A 20,881-nucleotide genomic window follows, 5' to 3' on the forward strand; every position below is an offset into this window, starting at 1 on the left:
AGATAGCGTTACAGATGCTGAAGGCTCAACAATGGCCTCTCTTTCCGGCTTTCTGCCAGGTGCTCTGTATGGCAAAAGAACCTTTGAATTTGAGTTATCTCAAACATTCCTCTTTTGATTAGTTATCAGAGATTCCAAGCAGTGAGCATGAAACTTTTTAGCCACTTTGATACAAGGTGCGCTTGTTCGGAGATTGGGCAGAGAATGCGCTGACAATAGGGAGAACGTGTCCCTGGTGGTGAGATCTGATGCAGGTCTCTTCTTTGTTTGTATGCAATGTAGTTACAGCAGGTGACTGAGCAGGCTTAGATTAACCCTCTGCCTTAAGCGATAAACTGTTTAGAGAGCAAAGTATGGACTTGCACTTTCTTACCCTTCCTGCAGGGACTAAAGGACACTTCAGCCAAGCCTAGAGGAGGAGTTTGTAGTTTGCTGTAGATTCTGTTCTCGGTTTCGACACATGTTCATTATAACCTTGCTAGCAGGCCAATGGTGTTTAAAAGCACACAGGGCATTCACAGAGTTGTGACCTAATACATGGTTAAATATTTTATTCCTATTTTTCTGTTTCCTTTTAGATGTAAAAATAAGGAACAACTCAGCTACAAATGGATACACTTCACCAGCAACATTTAAACACTAGGCAAAATGACATCATGGAACCTAGCTGCTTGTTTGCTTTGATCCATCACAGACATGTCTTGGGGGGGCGTGTCTAGCAGGGTAGGGCCCTTTAATCCCAGCACTCAGGAGGCAGAGGCAGGCAGATCTTTGTGAGTTCTAGGCCAGCATGGTCTACATAGCAAGCTCTTGGCCAGCAAGAGCTATGTAGAGAGACCATGTCTCAAAAACCAAACTAAAAAACCAAGTATGTCTGGATTCCTCATGAACTTCATCCTTTCCCATCTTGTGACCTCCCAAAGGGTGGAGGCTGTAATCTCTTCAGTGACCTTGACCTTAGACCCCAAGTCCTGCCTGTTTTACAAAGAAACATAGCAGAAAATATAAAAACAACCATTTTAAAGGGTATCTGTTGCTGAAACTACTGTTGTTAATAGTTCTGTGATACTAACAAATTTTTATTACTCTTTAAAAAAATTGTTTATGGCTCAAAATGCCATTCAGGAACTAGATATAAAGCTGTAACAAGAAGTATTGTCGTATTTAGGTAACATGCTGAATGTTTGTTTGTTGTTATTTGATACAATGTCCCTCTAAGTCACTTAGGCTATTCCTGAAATTACTGTACAGGCCAGGATGGTCTTGAACTCTGGATCCCCCTGCCTCAGTCTCCTGAGAACTGGGATTACAGGTGTGTGTCTCTGTGCCCAGCTGTGTTCGTTTTAAATGCAAGGGCAAGTCAGGCTGGATCAAACTGAAGTCTTAGTCTGACCAAAGATGAGGACTGAGCAAGTGCTGTGGGAAGACGCTCGGAGTGTGGTGACCCGGGTCCTAAATGTAGAGGAGTGGAGCTTCTTAGACGCTAGCAACAACCTAGTGTGTGTCCTAGTCACTGTTCTACTGCTGTGAAGAGACACCATGACCAGGGCAACTCTCCTCTCTCTCTTTCTCTCTTTCTCTCTTTCTCTCTCTCTCTCTCTCTCTCTCTGTCTCTCTCTCTCTCTCTCTCTCTCTCTCTCTCTGTCTCTCTCTGTCTCTCTCTCTCTCTCTCTTTCTCTGTCTCTCTCTCCTCTCTCTCTCTCTCTCTCTCTCTCTCTCTCTCTCTCTCTCTCTCTGTCTCTTTCTCCCTCTTCCCAGGCAGGGTTTTTCTGTGTAATAGTACTGGCTGTCCTGGAACTCACTTTGTAGACCAGGCTGGTCTTCAACTCACAGAGATCTGCCTGCCTCTGCCTGGGATTAAAAGCGTGTGCCACCACGTCCAGCTACAAGGTAACTCTTATAAAAGAAAGCATTTTACTGGGGGCTTGCTTACAGTTTCAGAGGCTTAGTCCATTATTAATCAAGGTGAGGAGCATGGTGGCACATTGGCAGACATGGTACTGGGTAAGTAGCTGAGAGTTCTGCATCCTGATTCTCAAGCCTGCCCCAAGTGACACACTTCCTCCAACAAAGCCAAACCTCTTTATCCTTCTAACCTTTTAAACAGTTCCATTCCCTGGTGACTAAGCATTCAAATATATGAGCCTATGGGGGGCATTCTTATCAAAACCACAACAATGTGGTTTAATATGTGCCCGAATATCCATCCACCCCAAAATTTTCACTTTTAGAGTCATTTTTAAGCATTAGGCACAGATACCCTGAAGATTGTGTCCTTGCCAGGTCCCTCTTTAAAATGCAAGTGTTACTCAGAAAGGCTTTCCTCAAAGCCTTGTAACTGTGGGAGGGCAATGACCTGAAGAATGGAGAATAGAGGAAGAAGTCTCGAGAGAGGAAGCCCCAATCCATACTTTGTCTTCACGGTATGAGGGGAACTAGGACTGGTAGGCATTATACTGAGATACTTAGAGAGTGGGTTCTGTGGTGATGAGTTAGTTACCTAGGGGCTGAGTTGGGACATTGATCTTCTTGATTTCCCCCACTAGTATTCTGTATAAAGTTAGGCCAATATCCGTATGCCTAGACATATGGTTTGTTGTTGAAGTCGCCCAGACTGACTCACCTAGCAGTGAGCTAAACTGCTCGTCTCTGTAACTCAACAGGCAATTAGTGTACAGCAACCAGGGCTGAACTCTCAATAATACAGTCAAACCAGATCCTTCAAATCCTGCTCAAACTCCTGGGGCATCTGGATGGAGGGTCTACCCAGAGAAATGCACCATCAACCTCTAAGCCAAACTGGAGTTAGGGCAGCTCACCCAGGGGTGAGCCATGAGAATAGTCAGATATACTACCGGATATTTAAAGTTACTAAAGTACATTAATTCCATTAAACAAGAAACATACTATAGGCCATAAATGATTTTTCCATTGAACTAACTCTTGATGCACAAATATGTAAAGCAGGAATTAAATAAGGCTCAAACAAGCTTTCATTGTGTGTAGCCCAGGCTGGACTTGAACTGAATGTATGTAGCTAGTCAAGTACTCTGTTCATGGAGCTTCCTTCACAGCCAGCTTTCTCTTTTAAAATTAGTTTTTGATTGGCAAACACAGTGATGGGGTTCACCATGGCATTTTCATGCATCCTTTGACTTGATAGCTTTCCTATGCTTGTCTTGTCCTTGGGAAGAAATCTTAATGCAGCATCTGACACTCAATCCATCATGAAATCCTCTGGTTTGGCCAGGGTGAGGGAGAAGGGTGAGCAGGGTGTGAGTAAGGAGCAGCCTGGCACTCAGGGTCTATCCCCTTCCACCTTAGTTGTGCGGATTCTCTAACATGGACAACCCTGCTGCCTTCTCATCACACTGGTCCTTACAAGCACATATGAGCACTGTGAAATGCCAACACCTACTATAACTATTAAGATAAAACCGGAATTTAAAAAACGTTTCTTTGAATAGAAACAATCAGCTAACACACAGACATGAGTGGCTCCAAGTTTTAACACAAAAGATCCAAATAGCAGTAACCAACATATTCACGGAGCCTAATCGTTGTGTCCCCCACCAAGCCCAGCTCCAGTCTGTAGACCTTGAGTGATTGACCTACCCTGGGAGGAAGTTTAGTGTACCTCGGGCTGGGTTCCCAGGATCACATCTAAATTCATGCTTATTTACCTTACATGTGTGACTGAATTTCTTTTTGAATTTGAGTCCTAATTGTAAACAGAAGCCAAGAATATGTTGCCTGGCAGTTATCAGAATTAAATGCATAAATATATATGGCACCTGGAACATAAGAAGTGTTAACAAATGAATTTGTGTGTTGTTCCTTTCAAGGAATGAGGAGTTACTAGGACACTCTGCTGGAAAATGAGCTTTCATACTTTTGTAGAAACACGGTACACAGTCATTCTCATCATAGTGGTCAAATACCCTAGAGTGTAAAGTCCTCTTTGGGTGGACAGTGGAATAGCTGTCATCTTGGAAGTGCTCATTGAGTGATTTTCCCTGGCTCATCCTCTTTCCCTCTTCATCCAGATGCAACCCAGAGTCCTCTCCTCCCACTCCACATCCTTTCCATGATGGATGGAGGAACACTGCAAACCACTGAGATTTACTTGGTGTTCTGGAGCTTGTGAAATACATGATACAATCTGACCACCTAGGAGATAATTAGTCCAGGAACTTCCCAGTTCACAAATTAGGAAACTCCAGCCTGTGAAAATGATGCAGTTGGCCCAGGATCACACAGATTTCAATGTGAGCAAGCCTCCTGCTGACTGTGTTTCCTTTACATGCTGTGCTTTCTGGTGGTAAGCATGGTGTCTGCCTCATGCTATGGTTCATAAGCCTTTGTCCCTGTCCTGGGATCTGCACAGGCCTTAGACATCTACTCTGCTTTACTTCTCTCTGCAGGTTCCTTCTCTGTTAATTTAAACGGCTTATGTGCTTTTCTTCCAGATAACTCCTGGGGAGGAGCCAGCAGGAATGGGCCACTGTCATGCAGGGCTCAAGCAAAGAAATCTTTCCTGTTTGCTAACTAAGGTGGCTGTCTCAATTACAAGAATCAGTTCTTCTAAGCAAAGATGGACATAAAGGTCTAATGAGCTTTTTGCTAGCCCTTGGTATTTCAAGTATCAGTTAGCCATTAATATAATTGAAAATATAGTTCCGATCACTACATTTAATATCAAAAGTCCAGTGTAATAACTTTCTGTTGAGAACTGTATTTAGATTTTGAAGAACATGAAACACACACACACACACACACACACACACACACACACACACACGCATGTGCCCTCACACAGTTGACTGTCTTCCTTAGGAAGTTTTCAAGCCTTTATTATTACTGTAATACAGTGTCCTGATTTCTTTCCCTCTTGCCTAGATGCACTGCTTAGCATTGTCTATGTGTACCACAAAGATGGAGGTGACCAGCAAACAGAGGAGAGCATGAAGTGGTTGTAGTGGGAAGGTCCAGAAGCCTCTGCTGGTCATCAGCAGTTTCTGGCTTATATTGTAAAGGCACCTCAGCTAGGATTGTGCCTAGTAGCATCAGTGCCAAAGCTTTCATTTTTGCTTTTGGATAGAGTCTTGTTATGTAGTTCATGCTGGCCTAGAACTCACTATGTGCCTAGGTTGGCCTCCAATTTGCAATCCTCCTGCCTTGGCCTCCCAAGTGCTAGGATTACAGGTTTTTGATAGGATATCTACTTTATTAATGCAGATTGCGACAGGGGAAACTAAGCCTATTTTGTATTCCCCAAACTCTGTGCCTTCATAGTGAAATAGTCAGCTGAGCATTGTCTGGCTAACAGAAAAGGCACTATTTTACTACCTTTCTGAGTATGAGGGCAATCCCCCAATCCCTAGCCAAAAGTTAACAGAATAAAAATGATATGATCTTGTTTAAATGCTCATTTCAGGGAAAGTTCTACAATTGTGGAGATGACACTAGTCATCTTTTTCCACAAGGCATGCATGCTCCCCTTTATAAAGAGGCCTTTCTGCCTCTGCAACAGCATGACAAACCGAGTGTATGAGGAGACTGCTGTGGCACCCCCTGCTCACCTCCATTTCTAAGCATACTGACATGGCACCCCCTGCTCACCTCCATTTCTAAGCATACTGACATGGCACCCCCTGCTCACCTCCATTTCTAAGCACACTGACATGGCACCCCCTGCTCACCTCCATTTCTAAGCATACCGTCTCTTCGGGAAAAGACAGTTTACCCACACCTGTAGTTGTAAACCTTGAAAATACACTCATGTTTTACTGGGGAAAATACACTATTATTATGATTTATTTTACTAATTATGATTGTGTGTGACAGGGTATGAAATGTGATATAACACTGTAGAATTGTTTCCTTCCTTTATATGGGCTCCGGGGACTGAAATCAGGTCATCTGGCTTGTACAGCAAGTGCCTTACTGGCTAAACCATCTTACCTGCCCCACATCAGTTATTTTAACAATAAGTTAAAATATGACATCCCCAACTTTTCTATAATTCTAGGAAAGTTTCTGGTAATAGAATAGATAAATTAATAAGAAATTTATTCTGGCATGGAGAGCAAATTAGAATATAGACCGATGTTGATAGTTCTTTAAAGTGTGTAATCCTGGGTCTTGAAATAATCTGGATGTTTAATTAAAATCCATATTTCTGGTCTCATATCAAATAATCTGTAAATAAGACTATAAGGTGAGCTCTAAGCACCACCTTTTTAAACCAGCTCTGAGATTGCTGAGTTGGGAAGCCGCCTAAGAGACCAGCACAAATACTTTAACCCTCAAGAGGATTAGTTTAAAATCCCAAGAGGATTCTAGGAGGAGGAGGTTTCTAGAGGAAGGAGCTGGGTGATTAGAAAGAAAATCCTCTGTCACTCTAGATTGTGAAGTCACATCCAAAGGGACACTTGAGACACACTCATGGTAGAGGAGGGTGCACTGGCCTCTATAAAAAAATGGAGCTTTAATTAGACAGTTCTCATTACTTCTCAGCCAACAAGCCTATACTATGTGTTATACTACTCTGCCTGTAGCTAGACAGCTATTTCTTCCCTCCTGGCCCTGGGAAACACCGTCATGATACTATTCTGGAATCACTAGTGTGTGTGTGTGTGTGTGTGTGTGTGTGTGTGTGTGTGTGTGTGTCTGTGTGTGGTGGTGGTGGCTCAAGATGGCCTCAAACTCATAGTCAAGAATGGTCTTGAACTTCTCATCCTTCTGTTTCTGTGTGCTGGTATCACAGGTAAGTGCCTGGTTTTCTGTGGTGCTGGCCAGGACTTTGTACAGGCTAAGCAAGTACTCTACCGGCTGGACTTCATACACTTCCTGCTCCATTAATCAACTAGTCTTGTGCTAATGGTCCTAGGTATGTTTTGTGAACTAAAACTAAGGAAGCTGAGCTTACACGTGACGGTACATACATGGAAGGTCTAAGAGCTCTACAGCCCTTCCACACATAGAAACCCAGGAGCCACAAAGGAAATTGAGAAACTGGGGACAATGACCAAGAAAAGCCTAGAGGAACCGGAGAAGAAAATTTCTGGAAGAAGCTGGCAATGCTACTGAAGGTCAGAATAGAGGGGGTGGGAGAATTGTGGGCTGGTGGCGGACATGGAGGTCAGCAGTGACTTTGATAATTAGTCTTTTTTAGTGGTGTGGAGAGAAACAAGTCTTGACCTAGGGATAGTTTGCAGAGATCAGAGATGCCGACTTAGGTAGAAGGGGACTTATTGTCATGGGGAAGAAAGATTCTTTTCTTTTTCTTAGGTGATCAAAAAAGCAAAGAAAGCCAGGCATGCCAGTACATACATACCTTTGATCCCAACACTCCAGAGGCAGAGGCAGGCAGATGTCTCTCAGTTCAAAGCCAATCTGGTCCAGATGGCAAGTTCCAGCCACCCAAGGCTACAAAAGAGGCCAAGAATTTGAAAGGGAGAAAGGAGAAGTATATGGGAGAGTTTGGAGAGGGAAAAGGATGGCGGGAATGATGTAATTATATTTTAATTTTAAAAAAATGAAAGAAACTAAAACGCAAAACAAAACAAGAAGCAAAGAAAGAGTTATGACCAGAAACAGGTGGAGAAGATGAAATGCCTTCTGTGAGAGCTGAAAGTCACTGGACATCCTACTTTACTGACTGTGTTTAATAGGCTTGCTCTCTCCTAATAATTAAGACCAGATACCTGACAGCACAGTGCCATGGGCATTTACAGGGGCTGGATGTTCAGAGTGCCAAGAGGATAGGATGTTCTAAGTTTCCAGTATTTGCTTGACAATCAAACTTTTGGAAGACAATGAACTTCTAATCCTGGGAGTGGCCACACAACATCAGAACCAAGGCAAAGGGCTGGTTTAAGAGGCTGTGAATTGCATAAATTAATCCATGTGATTTGGGGTTTTATTTCTTGTTAATCTGACAAACTAGTCTTTGTAATCAGAATGAAGCCCAAGGCAACACACCTTAATTGTGTTCTTATAGATTCACATAGACAGCACTGCATATCATGTTAGAGGGAGGAAAATAGAGAACAGAGACCCTGTACTTTTCTGTTGCATTTTTTTTTTTCAAGACAAGAATTCACTTTGTAGACCAGGCTGGCCCCAAATTCACAGAGATCTGCCTGCCTCTGCCTCCTGGTGCTGGGATTAAAGGCATGTGCCATACTGATAGTGTGCCACCCTTCCCCAAATCCTCCACTCCGCTCTGGTGCAGTTTTAAATACAGATATTTGTTTGACAGGAAACCTGCCTTTAGGACAACTGTGAAGCGCTGTTCCTTGTGAACCTGCGTTTACTGTTAGCTGGTAAGATTTAGGAATGCTGATTTGGTGACTTGTAGATTGTTTCTTACCAGTGCTTAGCAAAGAAATGTCCTAGGAAATTTATGAACAAAGATACTTTTGTGTGAGTAGAAAATAAAAATTATCTGAAATTACACGGCTTCAAATGAGTTTTGAACATTTATTTTAGTTGAACATATCCTCAAACTACAAATATGTCCCAGCAATGAAGGAATTCCAGGGAATATCAAGAGCTTTGGGAGCCAAGACCCACAGAGCAGCCCTAGTGCTTCTGAATAGCCCCTGCCTTAGAACAAAGTCACTGTCATTAGGGACTGAGCCCTGACTTAATGTGCAGGGCACAGAGGGGTTGTTAAAAAAAGTATGGATTTTCTATAGCTGTAAATGTCTAACAATGAGAATTGTGATATAAATAGCAACACATCTTTTTAGGCATTTTAGGCACAGGCAGCTGGAAAGAAAACACTCAAAGTTTTTCCAGTTGCAGTAGTTAGATGACCCTATCAAGCGAAGAAAGCCCTCTTGGTATAAAGAGGGTCTCTGAGTACAAGCTACAGCAGGCCACTTTGGGAGGAAGCTGCTACATCGAAATGGTCAATTCCTAACGAGCTGTGTGTGTATGCAAGCACTGACTTGTGCTCATACTGATAAAAGCCATCTCCACATGGGAAACTCCATGAGGTCTCCGAGTTCCCCAGGAAGAGGACACCGAGAAGCCAGCTTTTCTCCTGAAACCATGTTGAAGTGAACTAAAGCCAAGAGCAATTGATCACAGATCCTTTGCATTTGCCAGTGTGTGCTCACTGCGTAGTCCAGACGTACTGTACCAAGTTTAGGTGTGCTATGCTTCCTCTAGCTACGGAGCACTAACAAAACAACAACAAAAAAAACCAACCTTGATTTAGTCATTACACCATGGAAACACATCACAGTTTGTCCTATAGACACAAAGGTTACTTATCAATTAAAAACAAAACAACACACAAATTATACACACACTTAAAAGTTTTTAGAAAGCCTCTTCTACAGAGGCACTAGATGGGAATCCTCCACAAACTAGACATGTGTACATAACACACTTACAGGGTTTAAGTATTTGTACAACTTACATGAACATGCCTTCTGGTGTCATCCGTCCAGCTTGAATCAAATAGGCTCCAAATCGAAACCCTGCTGCGTGGGCGAAATACACAAAAGCGTGGCTGACTGCGTAACAGCTTCCAGTGATGTGTGCTCTCTTCAAGGCATTTCTGAAATACACAAATACAAAAGTTACAGAACGTGGGTGGTAGAAGGTAAATACAATAAACTCAGAGTGATGAATGCAGAGGACCTTGAAACACCATAATTCTGTGGATATACATTTTTCTAAGGATTATAAAGTTATCACAGAGAAGATAGGCGATTTTCTCTATAGCTGTAGATGGTTTACTGTAACTGTAGAGTTACTGTTACTTTCAAATGAATGGACAGGTTGCATGAAAGAATAACTAATGTAAGAGTTAAGGAGAGGTGGCTCAGTAGTACTTAGAAGTATTCTCTAATTTCCATCATGGTCTTACATTAGTAGAATACACGGTGACAATTAATGGGTGGTGTAGACCACAAACATCAGTGCAAGTGAGTAGAACATTATTTCTCTGATAGAGTAACACAGAGAACCAGAGGCAGTGTGATAAGGAGGGCCTGTTAAATAAGCATTGTGTCCACGTTTGTTCCACGTGTTTCATCTCTCTAGAGATGGATGAGCCATCCTAGTTTCTTTCTTCCACATATCACTTCCTCCATGTTCAGAAATAAGTTGACACTGTGCCAACAGTCATGTGTGGAACCTACACTTCTTTGTTGCGCTAGCCCTTGATGCTCTTTATTTTCTCTTGGTAAAGTCACATGAGAAGTTAGGACGCGCTGTTCTTAGGAAAGAGTAACATGGACATGGCTTAGCAAGCAAGCCATAGGGTTACTTCATTTCCAGGATGAAAGCCAGCAGAGTGGGCTTGAGTTACAGTCACCTGTGTTGGGTCTGAAGCATCTCCTCATACATTTGCTCGAAGGCTTTCTCTCTTGTTAATGATACTATGGTACGTATGTTTTCCACAGCTTCTGTTGTTATCTTATAAGATGGGACAATAAAATATAGAAATAATATTAGTGATGTTAAACTCCCTGGTAGTGAATTCCCGTCTGGAAATACAATATTTCAAATCAATAAGTTTTTCCTGGCAATTACTCTTACCCCCACCCCAATAACATAAAAATTACTTGATGGAAATTTCTTTTGAAAAGATTTAATACATACAGTTTAAGGCCCTTAAGTCTTTACTGAATTTAATTTTAATTGTTTCCCCAGCAGAGAAATCAAACATTGGCGAGCATGTTCACATGCAAATGGGCTTCTTATATATTATGAAACAATTCTTATAAAAGATAGCAGAGAAATCAAATAAATAATTATTCTGTCACAGAATTGGAAATCATAGCCAAACAGGACTCAGGAATATCCCAACAAGGCATCATACAAAGTGGCTGTAAAATTCTTTATAAGATAAAACCATTTCCTATTTTGAAGTCTAGGAACTTAAAAAGACATGTAATTCAAATATAACTAATGTTTCTTTATGCTTACATAGTGTTCAACAAGAATGCAATTACATGGGTTCCAGAATGGGGAAGGCTCTTGGCTTACAATAACATTTGAATCTGTGTTATCCTCATTTTGTTTCAGACTGCCTCTGTAGACTGCCATTTACCTGCTGAACCATCTCACTGGCCTGGTCTATATTTTAAGTTGGTCTCTGGTAAGTTGATTTACTGAAAGCAATAGGGACAGATTCAGATTGCCTAATTTAATGGCAGTTACTAATTGTACAATCACAGCTTAATCTCATGACACAAAAATAAAACATCAAATGGCACATTTATAACAAAAGCTCATGACACAAAAAATGAGATAAAAAATCTAATTAACGTCAATAATTAAGAAAATGTTCAAATTATCACCGTTTTAAAAGCATACAGGGAGGGCTAAACAACTCTTCACTGTCTCTGAGGCAAATATTTGCTAAGTAGTTCAGTTTATCCACTACAAGCAGACATTCCAAGGCTCCTTATCAATAGTGTAAGAAATGTGGAAAGGTCCAAGGGTCAGGCAAACCAGATCACTAAGTAACTGTCTGCACTTAAGATTTATTTGTAGTGTTTTATACTATGCTAGCTCTAATCCAGCTACTACAATGTGGACTATAGATGACAAAGTTATTTTCATATTCAGAGGATGGACATCAATTGGCAAAGAGCTTTGAAGCAATATGAAGAGAGAAAAACCCCTGGAACATATTGCAGCTTCTGAAAGGCTGCCATGATAAAAAAGGAATGTAGTATGCAAAGCTACCCAAACAAAACAAACCACAGAATACCTCCCCACCCTGCTACCAAAGCATTAAAACACAATGCAAGAGTAGGAAGCCTGAGATACTAATGCATGGCTAGCTACCAGAGGAACAGGTGAATAGCAGATGGGTGAATACTGGACATTATATTACTATACAAGGAGGATGCCTGCATGAGGTCAGTCCTTTCACCAAATGACCCTCTTTCAACACAGATGGTTACTCTATGGCAGTATTTTCCTAAACCTCAAACATAGTGATCACTTTTTTGACTGTGGTTGATCTTGAGAAGCTTAAATGTGCCAAAGAATTTTCTATATAATTGCATGAATTGTTCATTTTGATTATACAAAAAGATAGGTAGTATTTAGGTATTATTGATTTCATTGTCTTGTATTCAGTAGCTATTTGATTTCCTATACATTTTGAAAAACAAAATACTCAGAATTATCGTAATTTTAATAATTCAGTCAATAGAGGACAGGGAATCATGGCATTAGAAAATTCCCCTTGACAGTAACAGTAATAATGGATGGCGTTGTTATGTGCACTTGCTGTCTTCTGTCTGTCGTTCTAATTGTTTTGTATAACGATGCTGTTTTGTGTAATACACAGATCTGTAAACGGACACTCTTACTATCATTCTCACTTTACAGAGGAGCAAACGAAATGCGGCAAATGTATACATAACATACTTGTGTCACAAGTGTAGGAGCTGGCTCAGCTTTGTTCTGAGTCACAGACCATGTTGCTGTAACACACCTATTCCTTGTCCAGCGCTGGTCCACATGCAGTTCAGCATATACACAGCACTCTACAGATTCCTGAGAGATGAAGTCATAAAGACATGACTAATGATGGAAATAAGAGCCTATACTTTACCTTTCCAGCACGCTTAAGTTCTTGTTTATCCTTGTTGGCAAATCCAGCCACTGCTGCAGTTTCAATCATTCCCGTCACTGCAAGTACAGGCGCAAAGCTGAGAATCAGGAGTGTCATCTCCCATCCGTATACGAAGGAGATGAGAACAGACAGCACTGAGTTGGTCACATCTTGCGTTATGATACCAAGTCTTGAAGTTGCTGCCTAGAATCAGACATATTTGGGGTAGGGAGTGAAATTTAAAAGAATTCTTATACGTTCCTGTAAAATAAGGTGCTTTTAAACTTCTACTTGGACTTGTTCTTAAAGATTAATGAGAGCATATATTTCGTGAAAACCTGGCTAAGGAATCCTTTCATTTTTCCACTTTATGTTCAGTATTGAGACAGCCACATGAAATAGCATCTGTTCTAACACTGTAGGAAGACTATAGAAGCTTTGGCTTATTTGAACTTAAATATGACCTGCTTTGTTTGTTTTGTTTATTTTTTTAATTTATTTATTTTTTTTTGAGACAAGATCTCTCTACACAGTCCTGGTGGTCCTGGAGCTCACTGACCAGGCTGGCCTCAAACTCCCAGAGATCCACTTGCCTCTGCCTGCTGAGTGCTGGGACTAAAGTTGTGCATCACCATATCTCCACATATATGACCTCTTTAAAGGTCACTCTGAGAGCTCTTTTTAGCTGTGTGGGATTTCACATTCTGATTCAAATGAAGTGTATTGTAAGTTAAAGTAACGGTTTCTTTTGTCTCCTTAAATATGTTCCTATATGCTTGTGTGTGTGTGTGTGTGTGTGTGTGTGTGTGTGTGTTTGTGTGTGTGTGTGTATACTCTATCTCAACCCGAACATACTTGGTTTTCTTTTAAATAACTAGTTTGCTATTATTATTATTATTATTATTATTATTATTATTATTATTATTGTGTTTGTATGTGCTGCCCCACACGGAGAGGTCAGAGGACAGCTTTGTGAGTTGTTTCTTTCCTTCCACCTTTATGTGGACTCTGAGAATCACATTCAAGTTCTGGTTGGGCTTGAATGACAGGTGCTGAGTCATCTTTCCAGTCTCCTAACTTATAAACTTGTGAAGAGAAAGCTGGGGCTTGAAAAAGCAGCAGGGTAATGGGTATTGTGAACAACAACAAGAAAATGAAACATAAGAGTGAGTTAGTTTTTTTTTAAAGATTTGTTTATTATGTGTACAGCATTCTGCCTACATGAATATGCACACCAGAAGAGGACACCAGATCTCATTACAGATGGTTGTGAGCCACTATGTGGTTGTTGAGAATTAAAATCAGGACCCCTGGAAGAGTAGCCAGTGCTCTTAAACTCTGAGCCATCTGTACAGTTCCTATCTGTGTTTTTACATGAGGTTTCACACTGTGATTCTGGCTGGCTTACAACTTGTGGAAATTCTCCTGTCTTTGTCCCCCAAGTGCTGAGATTACTGGCATGTAATTATAAGTAAGCATGTACCATATTTGACTTATAATTTTCCTTAATAGGCTTATCTTTCCATGTACTATCACAGTGACTACCTTTTCATGCATGGCACCATCCTCATCTTGCTCTGACTTTCCCCCCACTTTTTTGACACAATGCCTGCATGCCCGGTTCATCATATCTAGGCTCTAACATCTACCCTGCTTCTTCTCCCACAGAGACAGAAGACCAACATTCAGCTATTATAACCCAGCTGTGTTGAATGGAAAGATTAGAGGCTCTCTTTCACTGATGTGTATGCTTTGAATATGATATTTATCATTTTCTTTTTTATACTTAACAAATGGGTCTCATTAAGTAAAGGTATAAGTGGCAATATCAAGACAGAAAAGAAGGTGGAAACATCATAGTACAAGGTAAGAAAATATTCCCCAAATAATCTTTAAATGAGTAGAATTGTCTTTATAGTTGTTATATAAGCACTACAGGCTTAAGGTGGGTGTGGTAGCGGAAGCCTTTAGTCCTAGCACTCAGGAGGCAGAGAAAGGTGGGTCTCTATAAGTTTGAGCTCAGATTGAACTGGTGAATTCAGTGAATTCAAGCTACATACTGAGTTCAAGGCCAGTCAATATTATGTAGTAAGACTCCATCTCAACTCCCTTCCCCCTCAAAAGGCCCAAACAAAGGGCTACAGGTCTTATGAATCTTCCTTTGGTGGGGAGCTTGATACTTAGGCAATGCACTAAAATGTTAACTTTCTTTAGTGCTATGAAGAAAAATAATGAGAACAGATTTTCACTGTGTGGTCCTGGCTTGTCTGGAACTCTCAGTGTATATCAGCAGCCTTGAACTCTTGGAGATCCTCCTGCTTCTGTCTCTCAAGGGATGAGGTTAAAGGTGTGTGCCACTACACCCCTCCAGCCACCTGATTTTTGATGAAGATGCCAAAAAATGCATATTGAAGGGAAGACACTGTTCTGGCTGGTTTTCATGTCAACTTGACAGGAACTAGAGGCATCTGAGAGGAGGGAGCCTCAGTTCAGAAAAATGACTCCATCAGATTGGGCTGTAGGCACGCCTGTAGGGCATTTTCTTAACTAGTGATTGATGGAGGAGGGCCCATTGTGGGTGATGATATCCTTGAGCTGGTGGTCCTGGGTTCTATAAGAAGGCAGGCTGAGCAAGCCATGGGGGGCAAGTCATAAGCAGCACTCCTCCATGGCTTCTGCATCAGCTCTTGCCTCCAGGTTCGTGTCTTGTTTGAGTTCCTGTCCTGACTTCGTCAGTGATGGACTATGATGTGGAAGTTGAAGTGTAAGCCAAACCAAACCTGTCTTCCATAAGTTGCTTTTAGTCATGATGTTTCATCATAGCAATAATAACCCTAAGACAGACACGCTCTTCAGCAAACGGTGCCTGGAAAATGAATGCCCACATGTAAAAGAATGAAAGTATATCTTTATTTTTTTACCTTGAACAAAACTCAACTACAAATTGGTCAAGGATCTTAATTTCAGACCAGAAATCTGAACTGCTAGAAGATAGATTCTCTCACAAACTTGACGGGTTTTGCAAAATTGCATCTCTCACAAATTATACAGCTTTCAGTAAACTATCAAACAGTGATGGTGGTGGTGTGGTGGAGAGATGACTCAGCAGTTAAAAGCACATGCAGCTCTTCCAGAGGACCTGGGTTCAATTCCCAGCACCCACTAGCAGCTCCCAATTGTTTGTAACTCCAGTTCCAGGGAATCTGATACCCTTACACAGACACACACACAGGCAGAATACCAATGCACATAAGATAAAAATAAATAACTTATTAAAAAAACAGCCACAGGGGCCATAACTGATAAGAAAGCTATGTACAGAGGAGTGGCTAGCCTGAGCAAATGAAAGGGCTCTTAGGATGCAATTATAGTAACATTTTACATGAAGGGAGTTCTGCTTCTGGCCAAGATGAAGTAACAGATTCTTCTATCAGAAACAAAAAGAAAGTACATGGCAGGTTGGTTGTCAAGGCATTTGACATAAGGCAGCCAGTGGCAGAGATGGCAGACAAACATAGTCATTGCCTCAGCTACTCCCTTAAGTTTTCAGGGCAGTGGAGGCATGTGAACTGAAGTAGAGCACAGCAGACTCCAGAAAGGAAAGAGGGCTAAATTGAGACACCAGGACACCGACAGAAGGTGTTTTTTGAGTGCAGCTGAAAAATGCATGCATATGAGGACTGGGAGTATTTAGAGAGTGCCTGGCTAGAGAGATTTGTGATTCACAGGGCTTTGGGTAGAGTGCATAGAATGCTCTTGCATTGGAATTAGACTTCAGTCATGTTGAACAAATCATAACATAAACACTTGAATAGAACAAACCCTTCTGAGGTGATTTTAACTTACTGAAGAATAAAACTCATATATAGAAAGATGAAATACCTGGCATCTAAATTGCCAAATTCCTAATGTGTAGTATCTAATAAAAAATAAGCCGGGCGGTGGTGGCGCACGCCTTTAATCCCAGCACTCGGGAGGCAGAGCCAGGTGGATCTCTTTGAGTTCGAGGCCAGCCTGGACTACCAAGTGAGTTCCAGGAAAGGCACAAAGCTACACAGAGAAACCCTGTCTCGAAAAACCAAAAAAAAAAAAAAAAAAAAAAAAAAAAAAAAAAAAAAAAGTAGGTGCGCTAAAATGTAGCAAAATGAGACTCATAATAAGGACAGAAGTTAATCAACTGAAATTGCTCCAGAAGTAACGAAGGGTTAGGTGCTGAGCTGTCTCACTCACACATAGACTCTAAAAACAGCAAGTTCATAGAAAGAGAATAAAGTAGTGTCAACCAGACCCTGGCCCTTTAATGCCATGCTTTACAGCCATAACATATCATGAATCACTGTGTGTTCTAATTCAATCACACAGCTTTTGGTTTGAGTGTTGTGACACTATATACTAAAAAAATAAAAAAAAAATTTAAGTATTACCAGAGTGAACACTCATCGTATCACTCCCACTTTGTAGGAAAACAACATTCAGAAAAAAATAAGAAATTTGAAATGGAATATCAGAATTTCTTCATAAAATGTGAAAATGAGACTTAAACTAATTTTCTAAGTGGCTTATTTACCAGCCAGACAAAGAAATTGTGCATAGACAATAGTTAAATTAATTACATTTGATTGTAGCAGTGGAAGAGATGTGTCCAGAATGCAAACTTTGTTATAACACTATTGTTGGTTAATAACTATTGCTCAGAGTTGAAGATATCAAAGGAGCAACATCAATAGTGAATGTTTGATAACTAGATTATTTTGATAGCCAATCAGATGGCACACACTTGCTACCTTGGGAAGCTGAGGCAGGAGGGTCTTGAGTTCAAGGACATCTTGGGCTACATAATTTAAGGCCAGTTTAGGCTACATAGCAAGATGCTTTCTCTTCTCTCTCTCTCCTTCCTCTCTCTCTCTCTCTCTCTCTCTCTCTCTCTCTCTCTCTCTCTCTCTCTCTTCTCTCTGTCTCTATGATAGTGCGTATTTCTATATTAATATAAATATATGTAAATATAAAGATTACATATATAAAGACTTATATATAAAGATTCTTCTCTGCAGTGGGTTTCCTGGCTCACATTGGATTTACATATGTTAATGCTAATACTCAGGTTGTTTCTGTTTTTGACACATGGAGATTAAAGTGACTGAAAAGTTAGGTAATGTTAATAATTCATATGTGGAACAACTATACATGAGAATACTTTAAAAAACCTGAGAGAGAACTATGTTAACCTGAGTGGTGGTAGTTAAAATATTTAGAAGAAGAAATAAGGATTAGTTGGACAAACAGACAAAAGCTTGCCAAAATTAAGAATGCACACTATATTTACTCTGTGTTATAATTCATCAGTGTGCTTTTTGTGAAAAATCATTAACTTTGTCATTGAATTTACCATAGTTTTGGATGTCAGATTTTGCTACACACTTGATAATCATTCTTAATAAACTCAGCCTAAAACCTCAGGACAGGATTGTAATTATATGTCAGCTTATAGTGTGCTAAATAAAGTCATTTCAATAACTACTAATGTTGCTTGACTCAAAAGGACTATCAAGTTGTTTTATGTACATCCCATATCAGAGTGAAATCAAGAAATGAGGTCAGCATTGTCCAAGTTAATATGCTAGCACAAACCGATCAGCTCATTGTCCCTGGAATTAATAAATGAAGTAAATGTTTATGATTTCTTGAAGCAACATAATTATAGCTCTGATGAGCAGAGCTCTTGGCTTCAGTATTGGGTCTGATGGTGGCATAAGTGTGCACCATAGTGTCAATAACATTTTTTGTGTGTGCAAAAATGAGGTAAGACCTCTGGTTGATGAGTTACTAGAATGCATACAAACAACAATACCTTGTAATTTTTGTGGGATCCAGTTTCCAAAAGAATCTAAAATGGATTTACACTTTTATTAAAACTGCTTATTATATAGGAGTCTGTTGACAGACATGTGGGCAGTAAGCCATTACCTTGGGCTAAAACAATACTAGTTAAAGAGGCTGTGCTATTCAACTCTTTTGGGAAAGATGTTGTCATCCGACTGCATTTCACCAATGTGTTTTGATCATTGTTCTCAAAGCATCTAAAAGTGACAGGGAGAATATCTGTCAGCAAAAAAGAATTTGTTGGACAAATTCAAAAAAGCTGACTGCATATACACATATAATATAATGTATATAAGATTCTATATTTTGAGTCACTAGTTAAAAGTTTCTAACTAAGACATACTATTATTAAGGATCTGTCTTATAAAACATTCATCCTAATATACTTGACAAACTATAACTGAAATTGCATAATACAGAAACTGAAATATGATTTATCTACATTCATATGAAAGAAATATAACACCAAATTATTTCTAGACTCATCTCTAGTATCTCTTCTTGAGAAAGGAATTAGAGGGCAAATGAGACAGGCAAGTCATTCTTTGTCTGATATGAGAAGTATCCATCATATTGGGTGTGAACTCACCATTATGCAGTCAAGCAAACATTTACATGAACTCAAATTAGTAGAGAGGCAGACTCAGTCTCATACTTAGATGTCATTTTACCTTTGAAATTCATCGAGTTCACAGTGTCTAGGACCTGACCATTTATTCTATAGCTATTGCTATTTGAAAAAGACTTATTTATTTTTATTTTATGTGTCTGGGTGTTTTGCCTACATGTAATATCTGTGTACCATGTGCACCCTTGGTGCCCTTGGAGGCCAGAAGAGGGCATTGGGTCCTCTGGGATTGGAGTTACAGATGGTTGTGAGCTGCCGTGTGGGTGCTGGAAACCGAACACAGATCCTCTACAAGAGCAACAAGTGCTCTTAACCACTGAGCCATCTTTCCAGCCCCATCACAATTACTTTTGATTGAAGTAGAATGTTTTGGCTCATTCAGAAGTTGTTGTAAGAGCAGTATTTCAGTTGTAATCAGGAAGTTTCAAATGAATGATCACCAGCACTAATTAGATGCTTATAAAGGGTCAAGCTGGGCAATGTTCTGTTTTTAAATTTTATTTCATGTGTATGTGTGTGTGTGTGTGTGTGTGTGTGTGTGTGTGTATACACACACTTGTGTAAATGTTAAAAGACGGCTCTGTGGAGTCGGATGTCTTCTTCCACCTTCATGTTGGTTCTGGGGCTAGAATTCAGGTCACCACACTTGTGTAGCAACTACCTTTACCTGCTGAGCTCTCTAGGCCCATGAGCAATATTCTTTTTTTTTTCCCAAGAAAAGGTTTCTTTCAAAATATTTGAAAGATAGGCAGTAAGAAAAAATTAGCACATTAGCACAGTAAAGGAAAAAATAGCACTTTTGTGGGCTGGGGTTTTGCATGGACTCACCAGGACTGACATTTTTCTGCCTAGGGTTGTAACTGGCACTTCAAATATGGTGGCTGTTCACACCAACCTATTGTCTGTTAGATGAATACCATGCTTGATGTGTTTTACACATTTTTACCCCATGTGTGCTAGTAAGACAAAGATCTTCAGCCCTACTTTAGAATTGAAATCTTATCTAATGAAATCTTAGAGATTCTCCTTAACTTTGTTAGAGTTCATATTGTAACAGAGCTTAAAAAATTTATCTTGGACTGGGATGATGGTTCAATGGATTTGAAGGTCTAAGTTCTGGTCCCTAGCAACCACATAACTTGGGCATGGCCATATGTGCCTATGGTCACAGCACCGTTGGAGCTGGAGACAGAAGATAGCTGGGGTGTTCTGGCACCAGCTGAGCTCCAGCTTCAGTCAAAGGCCTTGTCTCAAGGGAATGAGTAAGAGAGTGATAGAGCAGGATACCTGGCATCCTCCTCTGACCATAAGTGTATGGGCACACATGTGCATGTACACACCCACACACCTACACTAACAAAAACAATCTCACTTAAATTAAGACCAAGACAATTTGCTTTGTACTCATTTTCTCAATTAGATTAAAATTTTAATTATTTTATAAGGGTTAATTTTATTAAAATAATTTGAAAAAAATTGGCATTTGTCCTATCTATCTGTCTCTCTCTGTCTATATCCATCTATCCATCTATCTGTCTATCTATCTATCTATCATCTGTCTATCTAACATCACCATGTAGCCCAGGTTGGCCTTGAATTCACTATGAGAAACAAGCTAGCCTGGAGCTTGGAGCAATCCTCCTGTCCCAGCTTCCCAAGCACTGAAATTATAGACATGAACTACCACATTTGACTAGCAAGTTATTCTTTTCCTCTTGCAACAACCCCACTCCCATACTTACTTGAGCATCATGCTCAGCATGATGCTACTGTGT

At 40.3% G+C, this 20,881-nt stretch overlaps 1 protein-coding gene across 2 annotated transcripts in view; it reads right to left on the reverse strand.

Annotated features, from left to right (window-relative positions):
- The window catches only part of Abcb5 (ATP binding cassette subfamily B member 5), a 93,736-nt gene that overhangs the window by 11,573 nt on the left and 61,282 nt on the right, over window positions 1-20,881 (reverse strand). For both annotated transcript variants that reach the window (XM_059279801.1, XM_059279799.1), the window contains 3 exons: window positions 12,599-12,802; window positions 10,340-10,440; window positions 9,437-9,577 (listed from right to left, as the gene is read on the reverse strand). In XM_059279801.1, the coding sequence (XP_059135784.1) occupies window positions 9,437-9,577; window positions 10,340-10,440; window positions 12,599-12,802 (446 nt within the window). The remainder of the gene's footprint in view (window positions 1-9,436; window positions 9,578-10,339; window positions 10,441-12,598; window positions 12,803-20,881) is intronic.

The sequence above is a fragment of the Peromyscus eremicus genome, chromosome 14 (assembly GCF_949786415.1).
Source record: "Peromyscus eremicus chromosome 14, PerEre_H2_v1, whole genome shotgun sequence".
NCBI classification, from domain to species: Eukaryota; Metazoa; Chordata; class Mammalia; order Rodentia; family Cricetidae; genus Peromyscus; species Peromyscus eremicus.